This window comes from Pundamilia nyererei, unplaced genomic scaffold (assembly GCF_000239375.1).
Source record: "Pundamilia nyererei isolate P.nyererei 1_Seehausen unplaced genomic scaffold, PunNye1.0 scaffold00044, whole genome shotgun sequence".
Taxonomy (NCBI): domain Eukaryota; kingdom Metazoa; phylum Chordata; class Actinopteri; order Cichliformes; family Cichlidae; genus Pundamilia; species Pundamilia nyererei.
Window position 1 is genome coordinate 2,206,590 of NW_005187445.1, and position 19,803 is coordinate 2,226,392.

A 19,803-nucleotide genomic window follows, 5' to 3' on the forward strand; every position below is an offset into this window, starting at 1 on the left:
ATCGAGAAAGAGAGAGAGAGAGACACATGAGTATATATGCAAAACCATTTTGTGATCTGGTGTAGTGTTAATATTTTTTCAAAATATTAAACCCTGTGTTATTTTTTTTCACCTGGGGCCACTTCTGGGCCCCCTACAAATCACATTTCCATGGCTTCCTGTTTCTCTACCAGTATGATTCATAAAAATTTGTTCCGCCTGTCAAGTACAAAATAGAAGATAAGTTGATTAAAGGCTTTTAAGTCTTCCCAGTTCTCAACAATATATATTTGAAATGCTATACACAGGAATATATTTAACAAAAAACCTTAAGAAGCTTTGCCACTATTATTGAAACTAACTTTTCTTTTTCTTTTTTTCTGCAGCATTTGGTGGGGGGGATAAGCATCATCAAAGACAGAAACACAACCCAAGGGGAAAACCATATTTACCTGTTGTGTCTGTTATATATATCTATATAGCTATATATAGATATATATATTTCTAATTCAGTCACACTGATCAGTGCCTATTTTCCAGACTGTCTTTGAGTGTGCTTAACTATCTGCCATATTTAAGGTGAATACAAAAATAGTAATAATAGTAATAATTGTCCCTATAATTGATCAGAGATGATCCAACATGTAAAAGGATTACAAACAAATCAAATCAATCAATTCGTTACTTATCTGCACTCTGTTTCCTTTTCTATGAAGTAGCAGCCCTATGATCAGCCTGTTTACTTCCCATGTTTTTTTTTTTAAATAAAGCAGGAAATGCAGTGATAGAAGACCTCCTTGTTTTTTTTGCCTGTTAGTCGATGACTATTGAAGGCTGACGCATTCACATGTGTTCCATTACCTAAAAGCTTTCTCTCTTCCCATTTGGTTCTACTGCCATAACAGAGAGCTGCACTAGAGTAGGTCATGGTAATTCAGCGTCAGCACTGTGATATACATAACATGCTCAGCTGATAGCTGCTCCCAATACCTCACATTACATGCACCATGTCAAGGACAGACTGGAGATTCTAGGAATGCACATAAAAGTGGATTTGGCCATTCAGTGCTTGTGTGAGCATTTAAAGATAACTTCCTTGTGTAGGAAAATACAGTAAAATACAATATACAAACTCTGCAATATGTCCACTGCTCTGTTTCCAGCTGCCTTTGTTATAGACGTGTTTGTCTTTTTCAAATATCAAAGTGTATGTCTTATTATCTTTGCAATGATTTTTCTGTAAAAAGGTTGTTTTTATCAGCCATCTCTTGAAATATTGTATAGTGTTTGCTACTTGAAGTGCACTAGCAGCATTCTGTAGTGTTCTCCTCTGCCCCTTAGAGGGATTTGCCAAGTCATTCTCAAGGCCCTGTCAAGGAGGCTGTTCGAGCCCACTGGGCAGATACCTTTAAGGCCATTGTCCGTCAAAAAGGATTGCTGCTTATTCTGGCTTGAGCCTCTAGGGTAAATAATTTGTCCACCCCAGCCCATCCAAGACCTATCAAAAATATGAGTTGCACTACACTCAGAGGAAACTCTTTGCCCAAGAACACTGTGTTTTGGATGGTGCAGCTCTATGCCCTTTAGAGGAGGAAAAAAGGAAAAGGCAAAATAATTTATTCCCACAACAGGATTTGGCATGCAATTTGGAACACACAACATCTCACTGGCAAACTCCTGTCCAAACACAAGCTTGCCAATTAGCTGTGTGAAGATGTCTCACAAGCCTGTGAGTGGACAGGCCCTCCTCTGGCAGTTCGTGCGCCCTCCACAAGGAGTCCTGGCAGCCTTGTTTGGTGGGAAATTTGCTATTGGAGAGCTGTAGAGCAGCATGAGGTGCAGCAGTCATTGGAGGCTTTTTGGCCTCCCTGGATACACATCTTAGCTACGTCTTGAAAACTGCGTCTGGTGTCTTTGTGCTTGCCATCTTGCCCTCTGCATGAAGTTTAAAGGTGCATGTGTTGGTGTATTTCAGCTCTTGCTTTTCAGTGTTTGTGCTCTCTGCTAAGAAATGTCTCATAGTTGTTGTGTTTTGGCTTGAGCAGAAAAGATGATGACGAGCGCTGTGGTAACATCTCATATCGACTCGTAAAAAATGGAGTCCTGTACAGGCTGAACTGATGTTGACACATGTCGTAGGCTGTTGGGGCAGTGTACTCACCAAGCTGTGTTGACTGCTTTCCTCTGCCTTGCTGTGCAGTAACACAGTTCCTGTGTGAGCTGTGTCACCAACTTCATATTGCTCAGTGGGTACAATAATTACAAGGTTTTGTGACAGATTTTAGCATGGCACCAGAAAAAGAAGAAGTCACTCCAGTACTTTGGAGAATTTGGAGTCTCATTCTTTGACACCAATCAGGCTTCTTTAGGATGGAATATTGTACTATGTACCTTTCTACTCTTTCTGTTGAGAAATTCGTTGACCTTAGCGGCTGGCTGGTAGAACTTAAAAGAAGTTAAATCAGTGTCACAGCAGGTGTTACTGACCTGATCTTCTTTTAACAGATAAAGTCTGTGTAAATATCACAAAGGCTATCTAAAGTATTACCCATAATTTGAACAACAGTGGAAGCTCTAACTATCTTCTCTGCTCCTCAATAGTCTCTTAAAGCTTAAAGGATAAAAGGAAGAGGAAAAGTAAGCCCCTCATATAGTATATGTTCAGTCCTCAGACAGTTACATTCATACAGATTGACTTGCAAATTGTTAGTTAGTGAATTCATGAATAACTAATTAGAGATCCTCACTTGTCTTCATAGACCGAGGGTTTCAATGCATAACCACTGTTTTCTCATTGCTACCAAGTCTAAAACAAAGACACAGTCCTTGTGCTCATTAGTTTGGATGTCGCCTGTAGTTTGGTTTGACAGCATTAAGCAGGTATTATATAAACTTTGTCAAATATTGTTTATGTTTTGTTCTCATTCGCACATTTCACATCTGTTAACCCAAAAAAATGCAGAGTCTCATTTTATACTCTATGTCCAATAGTAGTGCAGGGAGCTCACGATGCCATGCATGGCTTCCCTGAATTAATTAGAAGAGGGCTGACTGACGACCATTGGCAAATTAATGTCATTAGTGAGCAGAATTACGGTATAATGATTAGCGCCTAATTTTCTGGACAGTAGGAAAATGTTTGAAACTGATGTCAGTTAGACTTGTGAAGAAAAGACAGATAGGAAAGCAGGAGGAACATGGCCTCGGAGAGGTTGTGTTTACTTTTTTATACTATATTTACAGTGTGGTGATGCTGATGTGGTGTAATATTGGTTATGCTGTTTTTCATTGAAAGTCTAGTGAATTTAAGTTTGCTGCACAGGATATGTTTTGAGGTGTTCCATGTAAAAAGCACTTTCCAAACATGATTAGAAAAAGGGAAATAGGAAGTATATACTGAAGAGCAAACTGACCTTGAAGAGACGCAAAATGTTGGCTACCATGATTGACACGGAGCTGGCAGATGCACCAATTACTCCCACCACTCTCTCAGGCTTAGTGATGATGGGCGGCCCTCCGCTGAGACATTTGACATCAGTTGAGTCTTTCTCAATCAGTGCCTGAACAAATGTCAGTGACTGTTCCAGAGCGTGGGTGTCCCGTGAGCAGGTGTCCAGTATGCGTGCCCCCAGAGTGATATTAGGCAGCAGCTCATTGTCATTATTGATACGATCCAGGGCAAATAACATGGCCTCCAGCCTATGGATTCCTTTCTCCTTCTTCAGCTCTCCACAAGCTTTGCCGTCATTTCCTCTCGCGTGCACCGGAAACAGCCCGCCTAGGGATATGTCCCCATCAATACGTATTGAGTTTAGGTGTGTATGGCCCGGCATTTTCGGTTTGGCAGCCAAGGAGATCAAGACATAACAAGCCAGCAGCAACACCCAGCAGCAGACACCTTTGTGGCAGCCAATCCATGCTCTCTCAAAGCCTCTTTGCAGAGTCATAATGAAAGGCTAAACCCGCATCCAAATACAAATTCAAGTCCTTTGAAAATGAAAGAGGTGTGCACACATATACCCGCACACACATACAAATGTCCTGAAGGTTTAGCCGCAATATTTTTCAGAGCACGGTTGTCTTCAGAAGTCTCTTCTCATGGTTTCTAGCTCTGCAACAAATTCGCTAATACTAATTATGCAGCTGTGCTCTCTTTATCTCTTACCCTTTCTTCTTTCCTCTTTGTGTTTCACTCACTTTTCCTGCACCTTAGAGTTGTGGATACATGCAGTAACTAAACAGTACAGAGTGTTCTGAGGTGGAGTCCACAGAGAGCAGCTCTCATAAGGCAAGAACAAAGGTGGGAAGCTTGCCTCTCTTCTCTGGTTCTCCAGAATCACTCAGGTGCATTTAGCTTTCCTCTTGGTGTGTCAAACAGGCAGAAAGTTACAAGGCCAGCCAGTGGGCTCCACAGTGGGTGCCTGCAAAGAGAGAGAAGAGGTGTCAGAGGCCCTGAAGAAAAGAGCAGGAAAAGCCACTTTTGGAAATAAAAGGAAATGAAAGATGGAATGGAATCTCAGTCATTAAATTTCAATAAAGATGGCTTTATGCAGGGTTTGGCCTTTTATTAGTGTCAGTCAATGTTAAGGTTTTCTCTTTGTAGAATCTCCTAGAAAAGGCACACTTTATAGTTAGTGTGTGTTAGAGAAGCTGCAATGTCACGCATGCTTTTTTAATTGACATCATATTCAAAGGGGCACATAATGCTAGCTTTGGACAGCCAAAGCTCTAGTCTAGTTTGTCGATTCTTAGATTCAAGCAGAAATAATACCAGAACCCAGCACTATACACAGGAAATCTATTCTGTGTTGCACCCATGCCTCAACTGCTTTCAGAGTACTGCAATGAATTATTTCTATGTGCCTTGAGCATAACTGATTTGCTCCTGGTTGGCAGTGTTCCATAGGCTTTATAACGGCACACTGCTCTCTTCATGTAGATCGTCTCCAGAGCGTTATACCAAAGGTTATGAAACACGCTAGCAAATTAAGAGCACATGATTCTGAAAATCAAAAACCACTTTCTTTGACTTGTGAACTTATTCACTCTTTGCACATCTTATCCCTCATAGCCTTTCCAATCCTTTGTATCAGCTGTACTCTATTTATATATGTGTGTATGTTTGTGTCTGTGTGTGTCCTTGTATATTCTTTCAAAGACAACTGGCTTCCTCCACAGCGCCAGACTAATAGAGCAATGGATCTGGACACAGTGGGAGAAGCCTGCAGTTGTCCCTCTCTCTCAATTGACCATCACACACACACACACATATCTGTCAGACTTTCCTTCATGCTGGTTTTGTATGCTAACATACAGCCCCCTGCTGTGTTTCAGCCTGTAACAGAGGACACAAAGGGCAAAAATTCTCTTAGGATCACAAAGTTGCACTACAATGCACCAGCTGTCAGACCATCACTTCCGATTGGTGATATCTGAAGTTATTTTAATGCAAATGGAAGTGTAGTGTAGTAATAGCTGTTTTTTATTTTAACATTTTTCTCTAATTTTGCAAAAAATACTTGGCTAGCTGTCTCAGAAGTGGAGGGGTCAAGAGATTTGCTGTGTATCGTGAATTATAGACAGCCTTGTTTGTGCTCGTCGCATGTTTGTGTTGCTTTCTTTTACTTTAGACTTCATATCAAATTATAAAGATACAGCGCTAACGCTGAACAGTGGCCTATCTTGTTCTGCCTCTCCCATCCTGCTGGGAACCAAAAGGAGATATTTATATCATTCTGCACAGATTATCCTTCTAAAACATAGCATTCATAATGGATGAAAGCCTACCAGTCACTGCAAAACATCCCATTCTGGGGGAAAGCCTCGAAGAGAAGGCAGAGGGAAAGGTAGCTACATGGGTTTAAATATGAAAAGAGTTGAAAATAGACAAATAGGTGGAAAAGTAACCTGACGAACAGTTTAAAATGCGGGTAAGGATAATGATGATGGAGTAATGCCTGCTTTTTCACCACTATTAACATGCATTTTTTGCACATTTTTATCACCTTTTTATCAGCCATATCAATATATTAATATCAAGTTTTCTTCCACATTCTTTTATGTCTGTATTTGGGTCTACTATTCACAATTCATACAGTCTGCTTCGGCACACTGTGACAGAACGAGCTGACCATGTTGGACACAGACTTTCAAAATAAAACAGGAAACAGCATGGAACGACATAGACATGATAGCGCAAGCTTGACAACATGAACAAGAAGACAAGAAACATGACAGACTAACACAGAAGAGTGAAACATAGCTAGACTAAACTTAAGGCAACCAAATGATAATCCTATTACTCAACATATTTCAACAATAACTTAAGAACTCAAAATATAAACTGGAAACGCTGGGTCAGAGACCCATGATCGTGACAATTTTTAAAAGATTTTAAGCATTGGTGGCCCAAAATTCAACAACTGTATTTATCTTTGTTATATTGTAAAACAAAATTCCATGTACCACCCCGTAAAGTGGGGACAAAAGCTCCAGGCTGGGAACGTCTTATTTTAAATCAGCCCATCCAATTATCATTTTGATTACACACTAAGCAGCCACAATCAAGATAATTACAGTGCACCTCTCCACAAAACAACCAGATAAATGCCTTGAGAGCTGGACAATACTCTGGTAATTGAGTCACATTCTAAGAATAAGCCTTGACATGTGAAGATGAAGTCCTGCCTACCTCTCAAGATCTTTTTAGAAGAGGTGGACAGCAGTACCTTCACTGTCATCACTCTGGAACACGGCATACACAGTGGCAGCTTTACCAGATGTTTAGTCACAAGGCCCAGATGGGCAGAGCAGAAAAACATCAGCTGTCTGCTCAGAGTATGAGTTGGGGGTAAAATGCAGAATCCACATAGCGACTGTCTCCCCTCACTGCTATGAGGAGGAGCTGTGGTTTCCTCTGCACTCAACCAGAGTCCCCTGCTGCTGTAAGCATTACCACACTGACAGCTGACAGGGCTAAGGTTTTACTCCAGTAAAAGTTTCACTTAAATGGAATTACACATTTCTATAGACTAATTTGTAGACAGTATTTACTGAAGTGTGTCTCCAATTCAAAAGACAATGAAGCTTTGTGAAATGTGCAATGTACTGTGCAGAAGTCACCCCTCATTTCTTTATATTTTGCTAGGAAAATGGGAAATGGGTGCAGTGTTTTATTGAAATGTGCAAACATACCTGGAAATACAGGGTTTGTTCAATTCTAACAAGTTTGAAAGTTAGTACATGGTATGATCACCTTTATTCTTCAGCACAGCCTGAAACCTCTTTGGCAGGCTTGTAATTTCTTCAGGAATAGTTCCCTAAGCTTCTTGAAGGACATTCAAAGCTCTTCTTTGAATGTTGGCTGCCTTTTGTTTCAATCTCTGTCAAGATGATCCCACGCTGTTTCAACAATGTTAAGGTTTGGACTCTGGGGAGGCCAGTCCATGACTGACAGCGTTACACTATTTGCTTTTCTATCCAGGTATGCTCTCACTGCACTGACAATGTGTTCAGGAATATTTTCATCCTGACAAATGAAGCTGTTGCCAGTCCGACACTTTCCACTGGTACTGCTTGACTGAAATCTAACTTTTCTTCACTCATAATTCCATCACTTCTGACATGATGCACAACACCACCAAATGAAATGCAGCCCCAAACCATGACAGAGTCGCCACTGTGTTTTACTCACTGCTGTACTCCTCTATACACACTTACAATGATCTGAAGAAAAAATGTAATTATTTTTAGTAATTTCAGTGCAATTGATGTTTTATATGGCTTACTTCAATTTAATCTGCCTGTTTCACTTCCTTAAGACTGGACTCTTGTTAGCCAGCGTTCCTCTGAGACCATTTCTGATGATAGATGGATCAACTGAAGAGCCAAATGCATCTCTCAGCTCATGTGGCAGGTCATTGCTGGATTTTCTTTTTCCTGATTCTTAAGAACATGACTGTCAGATACTGTTCATCTGTTGTAGATAGTTATTTTTTGGCCTACAACTTCTTTCTTTTCTCCTTCCCGTAGCTAGTTACCTCAAACCTTTTAAGAAGACAGCGCCCACCATGCGAAAATATGCCAAGCTTTTATCCAATAGCTCTTTAGGAATCATCTTGTTAGTGCAAAAATACTGTTTTTGCCATTTCAACGACAGAAAAGGAAATAGATTACAGGCTGCCAGTAAGATCAGGATCACTTTAATAATTAAAAGAAAGTCTGGTTCATAGAATCAAAGAATAATGAAATGAGGGGTAACTCAAGACTATTGCACATTATTATAAATAAAGCAATAATTTCAAAACAGTTTAAACCCTAACTTCCAAAGTTTTATTGTTTTTAATTTGGCTTTAGGGTTAGTAAAGGTAATGGAAAGGGTTATCATTTTTTGTTTTCAAGTCGTTTCGTTTTCAAGTCATTACAAAATTATAGATTTTGGCTGGCATCAAATGACACTTAGGACTATTTGATGATGTCACATATTTATTTATTTATTTCGTTTTTAGTGGTTGAATTTTACTGACATTTGTTATGCAGCAAATGTCAGGGAACTGAGTTGCTCTTGATTTAAGTAATGAAGAGCTGCAAAAGGATTAAATACTAAAACGGAGGGACTCGTATACACTGTCTCAGAAATAGTTTGGAAAAGTACAAATGGCCAAACGATCAAAGATTGTCAACAGCAATTCAAAATTTTGAATCAGCCGTTGGCTACTTGCCAGCCACGACAAAGCCAGACTGACAAGCAAACTCCCACTGAGCCAGACTGTTTGAGGAAGCGCAGCCAAATCAGCAAATGCCTTGCTATAAAAAGATCTTTGTTTGTCTAATTTTTAAACCAAGTCTGGCATTAGCCGTAGTTTGAGTTTCACTTCGCACTTTATACAAGAAAAAGACATCACCAGGATTATAACAGCCACACACAGCCGCACCTTCCCACCCCGAAACCACATTCACAGTTAAAATGCAGCTTTCACATCGTGTGAATAACATTTCAGCTATTCATAATAGCTGAAAAACCACTGCCGCTGGTGAACTTGTCACATGTCTTGAGTTTGTGTTGCATGGCCTTTTTATTAAATAATGATCTCCAGTTTTACTATTGTTCAGCTTCTTTGAACATCCTATAAAGCTCAAAAGAAATGCAGCGAGACACAGGCTCAATTTTGCATTCAGTTGTAACTGCGAAGCCTCACAAAAACATGCAACCTGCTAATAGGTCTGTCAAAGCTGTACTGGGCACTGCCTGACAGTGATATCCTAATCCAACGTGGAACTTCTGTTTTGGCCGTTATGCTTCAGCAGAGGAGATACTTAGGCCCAAAAGACCAATATGATCACAGCCGAGAGTAGCGATAAAGTCCTCAGAATGGAGAACGTCACACTCTCTGCGTGTCTGTGGGCTGGTTTGCTCAAAGTGTTTTTTTCGAGCCCTTTGTTTATACCTATTTACATCATCTCAACTGTGTTTTTTACAGTAATGTTTTTCAACTGTGCATATAAATGTGGCTGCTTGAGAAGGATTGTTTTCACATTTTCGCTGGTGACAAATGTTATCACTTGCTCGCTTATTTTCAGAGACAACATTTTTACACTAGAAGTGATTAAAGTCCTTCCTCTTTGAACCACAAATTATAAGGAGCTGGTTGGGATGGATGGAAGACATATAAAGCCCAAAGACTTTGAGAATCATGTCTATAAGTTGGCTCTAGAGTTACATCTGTGATTTTTTTAGGCACTATTGTTAAGGTTACATCTACTATATTGAACTACACCACAATCTTATTCTACTCCTACCAAAGGGCTGCTAGTACCAAAGCGCAATTATAATTTCAAATAATGTTGGATATTAGACTGGACTATTTGACTCATACGTTTGGTACGAAACAATTTTTGCAACTTCCTAGGTACATATTCGAAAGCTTTCCTCTTTTACAAAACATAATCTGTTCCACCTTATGTTTCCTTCAAAACATGTAGGAATTTAGCTTCTTGCGACGAAGCGTTTGAAAGCTGTTTTTAGGTTTTTAATCATCTTTTCAACAGGAGTCCATTAGAGGAGAGAATTTCTTTAGCTCTCTCTCTTCCTCACTCTTTTATGACACTAACATTTTCTACATTAGTTTCTGCTGAAAAACTGTACAAAATAAACATGAGCCTAATGATTATTGACGTCAGCCTCTAATACCTATTGTTTTTTGACAATAAAGGCACTGGCAGAAAAACAGCCTCTGCTTTTGCAGAGCAGAGTAAAAACTGATCTTCTAAAAACAAAATCTCATTAGTTATGGTTTTCATGATGAAACTAGTTTATTTACACCTCAATCTATGATAAGAGGCGCGTGTTAGAAAGGACTTGTTAAATAGTCTCATAAAAAAAAGAAAATTGATTCTATTGTCCTGTGCTGAGTTTACTTCTTTGTGCCATTTTACTCTTGCACAAAAATACTCAGTATCCCCTTGTTAAAAGCTGCTATACACAGTAAATAAAGTTGTTCTGTTCTTTTCTTTTCAGAACCTAAAAATACGTGTATCGTGTCCATGTGTTTAGATTTTATAAATTGTGACTCTGAGAAGGAGCCAACACTGACTCAAATTGTGGCCATTGGGCATTATGGGTTTTAATACCTTAATTGTCTTTCTTCTCACGCAGTATCCCCGCTTGACTCCCCACCCCCCTAACTCTGCTTCACAGTTTGAAAACCTCTGTGCAAGATGATGGGACAGATAGAGCATAACTAGTTTCCTAGTAAGAGTACAGAATAACCTTTGTGGAAAATGTTACACAAATCTCTACAGGTGCATCATAATTTGAATAAGTGTCACATTAATTCAGAGTGAAGTGTTCCCTGGAAGATGAGTCATTGAAGGAAGAAGACAAAAACAAGGGTACAAGAGTGCAGGGCCATAGAAAGTGCTTGAAAGAACTAGAAAGCAGAGGGAAGCAAGCACGAAGCTTCATTACATGCATAGTAACTTTATATAGTAGGCTATCTGCATTCATTCCCTCTTTATAACAGACATCAGACACCCACCTCAAAGCTAATTCCCCTTTGCTCCACTACCTCCTTACCCCTCTCCAGGGTACTGTCCATTAGCTCACTCCAACAGAGCTGGAGATTCACCGATTCACGCTCGCTCATTAACACTTTCTCCATGCAATATGCAGATTCCATTAATAAACAGTCTATGTTGCTGTCCTGGGGTAAAAGGGAAGATGTGGAGATCTGTGGAGAACATCTAACAGGAAAAATGCAGAACGGGACACAACAATTCTTTAAAGAGGTCATAGTTGGATAATAATGAGGTTTAAGATTTGCAGGTCTATTTCTTTCCTGTTTCTACTGCACTGATCTGGCAAAATAGCCTCTTTGTTATGAAAATGATCCCAAATGTGATTGATTTATTTATACATTTACACATCAGTGCAGACTGCATGTAGACACTCACACACACAAAAAGCTCTGGTCTGGTCTGAAAAAAGTGAGTAATATCCTTCTCTCAGCTAGAACCTCTTTGCTGTCTCTGAAAATCAAGACGATCCCTGAAGAGGATCCCCGAATTAAACTGTTGTAGCACTGCAGTAGTTAAATACCCTTTATACTTAAATGGGTTACAAGATGCAATTTCTCGTACATGTCATTTTAAGCCATGTCATGTATGTAAAATCTGAATTATTCATGACCAAATTCTTCAAAGCTCAACACACACACACACGAGCAATTAATCCTGGCGGGATTGTAGTCGTATAGAAATGATAAGACTTTGTCCTTGTGTTTCAGTTATATCTAATTCAAAACAGATTTTTCTTCAAGAGAAGGAAAGATAAGAAATGTGTGTATAAGAGCCAGCTGAGGCTTTGTGTGTGTCCCATTTTGCTTGAACTAATTTTTCATGACACGCTGCAGTTTACAACATCAACAGACAAAAAGCAGCCTTTGAGCTTTCCTGTTGAGGAGCTAAGCGCGGCATTTTGTAAGTGCTTGAGTCAGAATGTCCTTAATGTGCTAAACGAGACAGACAGAAGGACTGGACAGTATGAAGATTTAACTGCAGCTTAACTCGATTTACTCAAAACAAGGGTGCAGACACTCTCAAATAGCAACTCGCAAAGCAATCTATAAAATCACTGTGCTATAATGCATCCCACTTCAAAAGTGATCTTTAACCAAGTGAGAATGAGCACAAGTGATTGAACTTATTAGATAAGGAAAGCTGTGACACTTGTGCTGCAGATCAATGCACTATTCATTCAGGGCGAGATGAATAAGAGACAGAAAAAAAGCTAAATTTGAAATATATTGTTCTCAGTAAGGACTCAGTCTAAGCCTTTTTGGTAGTTAGTACATTAACATTCTTTCTCCTGCCCAAAGTGGAAATTAGATGACAGCGAAAAAGCTAAAAACTAAGCTAACCGGCCAATTTCTTTTTGTCTTGATGACAAAATGAAACATTTCTTGTGTCTGCTACATAGTAATCAAATGAAGGAAGACTCTGGCAGCTGCCATGTTAAGCGCTGTCTGAATCCAATAAATCTCTCCCCAAGAGCAGCACCCTAATAGTCAAGTAATAGCTGGCTAACAGAGCTGAGCACATTTCAGAGTGTGCAGACGAGAGAGTTTTGTCACCAAAAGCAAATGCTCCAAATGTACCTCCTTCTGTGGCAACAATAGGAGGGCAAAGACGTATTTGTGAGGAATCACATATTTCAAATCACACATTGAGCTTCTAAGTATAGCCTGGGTTTATCTGCGCTCCCGGAGACAGAAGCTATGAATACTGCATCCCTCTGCTTGCTGCCACCCTGTCAAAGAGGGTTTCAATGTTGAGGCATGCTTGAATGGTTAAAGTGGAATTTTTATCATGAGAACACCAGTCACTTCTCCTGTGCATTTCTTTACATACAGGCGTGGGATGCAGAGGGGAGCTGACTGTTCCAGGGGGACTCAAAGGCAACATCATAGTTGAAAAAGATAAAGGATAAACAAAAGCATTTTAAGCTCTCCGAAATTTTTACAGCCAAAAGTTATGTATGATCCATCAGGTGAAAGTCACAGTTAAAATGAGGTTTCAGTATTCAACGGGGGAATCAGGACAGGAGGCTGGTGGCTTACTGCTTTTTTCCTTCAGCTGTTAGAACCTTGTCATTTGTGCAGTATTCTTTAAACCAAGGTTGTCCTTATAATTCCTGGTTTAAAAAGACACAAGCAATCAGCGCTTCACCCATTCAACAAGGAACAGCTCTGCATCCCTGCCATGATTTCACTGTGGAACACCTGGACCCCATTTTCACTGGTGCTGCTGTGGTGGAAATAATCTTGCATCACTTTCTGATATATGATTTATTTGAGGAAATGTAGGATGAGCTCCAAACCTAACTGGCACAATTATGCTTCGTGCCAGATGGGTGTGGTTTCCACACCATTTACGTTTGGCTCTAAAAATGGCACAGGCTGCATGTGACAGGATGGAACATTGGCTTATGTGCTGCAACATATTCCATGTGAAGCAAACAATGGCAGACACTAAAATGTAGTAAATACATTTATTCCACTCCCTGAATATATGCCAACATTTGGAGACTGCATTGTAAGACTTAAATACCTCATATTTATGATAGCAACCTAATACTTCATGCAACCTCTTTGCTTTAAGAAGTGCTCTCAGTGCTTTGGCCAAATAACCTGAGATTTTAATGATTTTTCTTGCTCAATGGCATTCAGTGTAATATCTGGCACTTGTAGTCTATGTAGCTCTCTAACTCTGTCACTGCACAGTGTGTGGGATGCTAGCAAGGCCAAATAGACTACACCCTGACTGATTTGAATAAGTGTCAGCAGGTCACAGTAGCACAACCGTAAAAACACATTTTCTCCAGTGTGCAGAACAACGTATTGATGCTCTGGTTTGATTTGTCCTCAGTGGAGGAACCTCGGCTGAACTGTCATGAATTTTAATTTCTGGCTTTGTACTGTGGTTTAAAGTTTTACTGTTTCCTTTTCACAAACAACTGGCTTTTATGGCTGTAATTGATTTTTTTAAGTGTTATAGTTTCATCTGAAATGCTTGCTGTGTTTTGTGACCTATGCAGCTTTGTCCTCGAATATTCTGTTTCCTGTTTGTTTTTGTTTACTTTTATTTTTTATAAAAAAACAAACAAAAAACAAGTAATGTGTTGAAGGTGTAAGTGGGCCATGCCATCATGAAATATGAACTCATTCATAGTAATATGTATTAACCTGCCTATTGGATTTAAATGCTTATAAACTGAGGATGCCAGAAAACCATTCAGGATAATTCCCGCCCACTTTAACACCTGAATACTTCCTTGTTAAACAGCAATTTTCAGTTTTGCATTTACATCATTATTACTATTATAATCATTCTATGAATTATAAAAACGTGGGCTTTAGAGGGACTTCTATGCTGTTTTTGTTATGTTTGGAAAGACCCGGGTTAGCTGTTTCCCTCTCATGCTTATCTTTATGATAAAGGTAATAATTTAAATACAAAGATATAGCAGCTATACCAGCTCTGTCTATCACATCTCAGCAGTAAATAACCTCAAAAAAATTGTAAAAAGCTCCCTTAGCTACAGACAGCAACCCAAGCGCTCTTTGGTTACCATTTGTGCTAAAGACAAAATTGGTTTTAGAAAGATATTTGGTGTATCACAGTAGCACAAAAATATCGGCCCCACATACCAATTACCATGAGCGCTTTCTCTACCTTAACTCTGCTACCTTAACTCCTTGACCGTTTCATTTTGGGCTGGAGAGAAAATTCCCTAGAAAAACTCTGGTATGCACGGCCCTGCCTTTTGTATGCCTACTATCCCACACATCCACCTTCAACTTCGAAGAGTCAGTAAGTGCTGGAACAAGAATACAATCCATGCAACACGGCTGTAATGAAAATAAAGAAGTTGTGTTTATATCACTGCGTATTTCTTCTAATATAATTTCCTTTAGTCAGGCTTCTGCAGACGTGATTCTTAGAGAATGCGCACGATTAGTTGCAGCACACTAACTCCACTGTGTGTTGGACAATCTTTGATGTTGGACTTTTGGCACATCAGGCTACATACTTGTTGGCACTCCTGAAGGGTCCCTATCATTAAAAACCATATACCCTCTTAGGTACACTCTCTTCCTCACGCTGTCATTTTTACTTTTTAGTGGCATTATTACTAAAAAAAAAAAGAAGAAAAGAAGAAGAAGAAGCAAAGCCCAGTTTGTTTAATGCTATTTGCCAACACTGAAATCTCTTCTATTTTGCCATTCATCTCTTCTTAGAGGGATCTATCCAGCTTCAAAGGGTATCCCGTCAGCCTTTGGTCTGATGACACGGATTTAATCCCCAGACTAAAGATTTTATAAAAGTGATTTTTTTTTACCCTTCTCCTTGTCAGATGTGCATGCTGGGCAGCTGGAGTGTGGCTGAAAGAGCGTGTTATGATACTGCCAAGAGGAGCGGGATTGAGGATAGAATACAGGAACACAAACAGCGAATCAAAGGGTATTAGGTTGTAAGCTTTGCATCATTGGTAATTGGGTTGGCAGAGCAATTTATTAAAATCTGACCCTTTTTCCCCTGTTCCAAGCAGTTTTCTGTGATATTTAACAGATGGTGTCTTGCAAACCAGTAACTAGGTATAGCCAAGCTCAGATACAGGCAAATGAATATTTCAGTAGCTTGAAGAAAGTATTTGTGTATCACCCAACAGAGACACAAACAAACTAACAAAGGACTAAGAGAAATTTTAACATTCTGTAATTGCTTAATCTGTGCTGGTATACCTATGACAATTTTCTCTTCCCTTTTTTAAATCTTAAGTGATTTGTTTGAAAGCAGTATTCAATGCTTCTAAAGGGGTATATATATATATCTCAGTTTAAGCATTAAACTCTTGTTCTTGTACTATTTCAAAATCAGTGCATTACATTTTTTTTGCAGTTACTGTAGAGAGATTCCCAATTTTCATGAAAACAGGACTGGAGATTTGCCTTGACTTGCCTTAGCTGTGAACTCAAAACCTAAAATTTGACCTTACAGCTGCTTTTAAATTCAAGGAGAGCTGAAGTCAGTCATAATGCATACATATATCTCTTAGAGCTGGTCTAACACATGGCTTTGTGACAGTTGCCCCAAGCTTTGCTACAGGGCCTGTCCACTGTGATCCTGCTGCCTTTAGAAGCCTCTGACCTGTTCTCCTACTGGGGCTGTTTGAGGACTGAAAAGTAGTGGCTCTGACTTTTTGGGGGTGGGGACCTTCTTACAGTAAGCTAAGAATTAGTAGTGAGGTACAAAGACTGGATGTGTTAAACTCCAAATGAGATGATGATGGCCTGTCCAGCTGTCCGTCAATCACACAAGTTCCAAGTGCTGAATACCAGTATTAATTAGCAGGCAGTGTGTGTTTCTTTTTGTTTTGCCATTTTCTGCCTTTTTTATGCTAATAGAGTGGACAAAGATATGAAATATGGTAAAAGAGAAGGGCAATGAAACGCAGCAAATGGTTTATCCAGCAACAAATCGAACATTAAATCCACACTTAGAGTAAACTAAGCCTTGCAGTTTTGCAGTGAGACTGCTGAACATAACACTAAAATGACTTAAGATGTATGACAACAAATATCTTAAGATAACAATTTTGATAAATTTTTACTGAAACAGAGCTTTTACCTGTCATGATGAGTACTTTACAAGTATATGTACATTTTTCTTTGTAAAAAAAACCAAACTTTGCTGCACACTTTTTAGTGTAATGCTAAGAAGACAAAGAAACACACGCACACACATATCATAATCTAATCATGGCAGCACAGGAACACAGAAAGAGGAACAAGCTCTGAGCACAAGATCCATAGAAGCTGGGATCTACCAAACCAGGCAAGACCCGAGATGTAAGCTGTGTAAAGAAGCCCCAGCACATAACAGCAAGGTGCAAGATGCTACCAGGTAGGACATACGTGGAACGCCATAACCAAGTGGTCCGGCATAGTATGCAGGAACATCTGTGCTGAATATGGCCTGGAAGTCCCGAGGTCAAAATGGGAGATGCCCCCTAGGCTGGTCCAGAATGATCGTGCTAAGATCCTGTAGGACTTCCAGATACAGACGGACAAACTGGTCATAGCTAACCAACGGAACATGGTAGTGGTGGACAAGCAGATGAAGATGGCTGTAGTGATAGACAAGCGATACGGAATGACAGCAACATCAGGAAGAAGGAACACGAGAAGTTGTGGAGGGTGAAGTGGTCCCAGAGGTAATCGGAGCGCTAGGTGCAGTGTCTCCCAAGCGAGGTGAGTGGCTCCAGCAGATCCCAGCAACAACATCCGAGATCTCTGTCCAGAAGAGCGCAGTCTTTGGAACAGCAAAGATACTGCGCAGGACCCTCAGGTGGAAGAATAGACCGACCGCAGGGGTGAAGAGGAATTTTTTATATCACTGTATACTAAATAGTAAATATATAATAAATAGTGATATAATTCAAATATAATGTATAATTAATGTATTTAGATGTAAAAATAATAATATGATCAACATAAATCTATGTTTTAAAACATGGCTTGGCAAAAATTGCCCACAGGGCAGGTGTTTGCCATTAATTATTAAATGGTAAATTTGAAATGTAAACATTTGCCCATATTTTAAGATTATAATAGCAAATTAAATGTTCAAGCAACAGTGAATCAAGAAATTATTTAACAGATGCATAAGCAATGCAAATCACTATTTGTTGTTATTACTGTGCATATTTTAACATCTTACAAATAATTGTGGTTTTAGGCCAGTAGCTAAGTGTGCAGATGTCAGGAATTCACTTTTCTTTAAATTAAAAGTACAAGAAAGTCACTAACAAACATTCCAAGATGTTCTTTATGTGCCTGCTCTAGTTTGTCAGAGTCATTTTCCATAACAAAGCCTGAAATGAGATGACTCACTGTACTCCCCCACTGACTGCAATAGAATAGTAAGTATGTCTTCCATGTCAATACACAGTACCACTACAGCACCCTAGGCACGGCCTTGTGCCTCCTCTGTAGCTTTCAGCAGGAAACATATTTGATTCCAGGGTTCTTCCTGTATAGTCTCGACACAGTTAAATCCACATGTCTGAACTTCAAGGTCTTTCTCTCACAAACATCATTTTCCCAAGGATAAAAGAAGCCACCTGAAAATTTGACAGACTTAAATTTTGAAATGCTGTGATTCTTCTTCCCCCCCAACCCCTCTCTCTCTATGCAGCATCTGTATTTACAGGCATCCTCTGTGCATCCTGGGGTTTTACAATTGAATACAAGTAATTAATAATTCACCCTTCCCTGTTCTGTCTTTACTCGTCTTTATCCCTCCCTTCAGTCTCTTTCGCTGAACTATCAGTAGATGGTTGGAGAATATGAACCGCTCTTTGTAGCAAAGCTTAGTACAAACCAAGCTCACTTTGTTTAAGACCGTGCTTTAAGTGAAGCGTGGGACCTCATAATTGTTCTTTTCATGTGTCTTGTTATTTTTTTTTAAACAAAGTAGTTGATCACTGATTGCGAACCAGAGTTGGGCAGGAGAGCAACCCCACATCACTGCCATCTCTGCTTGGAGATCAAAGCAAAATATTTTTTGCGATAGATGTTAACAGTCCCCAAAAAAATCACCCTGCTGTGCTCAAAAGCGCCAAAACACAGTTTCAACAAAAACCTGTGCAGGTTTCCAGGCCTCGTGTGCACCTCTGCAGTGATCTTACATAGCTGATTTAATTTTTTTTGTTCCAGTAACTGTGGTTAAAAATTAATGCAAGTTTTGAGAGCCGGTCTAGTGCTGGCATTCATCATGTTCTGACAGCTTCCACTGAAGATTAAGCATTCACCCTCAACGCCAGAGGAAAACAGGGAGGTGCCCAGATGAGAAACGGTCATTAACTTTAGGCTCCTCGACGGAAATAGGTGTCTGATTGCGCAATTGGGATTTTCTCTGAAGAAACCTTTGAGATAGACTTTGATCCATAAAGTAATCATGCAAAAGATTTGTCTGAGTATCTCTGTGGAATATGGGACAGCTGAATACTGGATGTGAAACAGGAGTGACGATTAGCACGGGAGCACTATTTGTCTCCTTGTGATGCACTGATCTTTTGGCTCTTGATGAGGAAACAAAAGCTGATCACTAAACCCATCAGGTGCTGCCTAAGGGCTAATCTCAGGTGGTTTTAAATAGATTCATTACACAGCTGCTTATTGGTCTAATGTTGCAGTCGACTTATTCAGGAGATAAGCTGTTCGAGAGTGGAATGATGACACTTGAAACAAGTACTTTCATTTTTTCACATTGGAAGAGACAAGTATTCAAATTAATGCAGGATTTAAGAAGCGCTTTTTCTGACTTTGCTCTCAAACATTTACCAAATCTTGTCCACGTTTTTTCATTAGGTCTTTTTAAAAGCTGTTTTTCTGAGTATCTCACCGAGGAACAATTAAAGTGTTCCTCTAATTAAATATGAAGCAGACAATAACAATTATGTTTTTATCCCTGTAGGATTATGAAGATGATTTGTATTCATAGTAATCACGTACCCTAAGTCGAGACTGAGGAAAGGGTGACTTGGCTAAAATATCAAATTAAGTAGTGTACTGAGTTATGGATGTATTGCTTTATAAAGTTAAATAAACAAGTAGGTACTCCAGAAACCTAATCACAGTTTTAAAAGCTGAGCACAAATCTAACTTTACTTCACTTTCAGTCTGATGTGCTACACATTTGGACTTGAAGTCTATCAGCACCCACAGCATGTTTTTATAATGAAAAAAAGATTTCAGTATCACA

The 19,803-nt window shown here is 39.4% G+C and overlaps 1 protein-coding gene across 2 annotated transcripts in view; it reads right to left on the reverse strand.

Annotated features, from left to right (window-relative positions):
- Positions 1–19,803, reverse strand: part of LOC102199361 (metabotropic glutamate receptor 4-like) — a 187,304-nt gene that overhangs the window by 131,972 nt on the left and 35,529 nt on the right. For both annotated transcript variants that reach the window (XM_005731727.1, XM_005731726.1), the window contains one exon: positions 3,393–4,400. In XM_005731727.1, coding sequence (XP_005731784.1) covers positions 3,393–3,926 — 534 coding nt within the window. In that variant the 5' untranslated portion in view covers positions 3,927–4,400. The remainder of the gene's footprint in view (positions 1–3,392; positions 4,401–19,803) is intronic.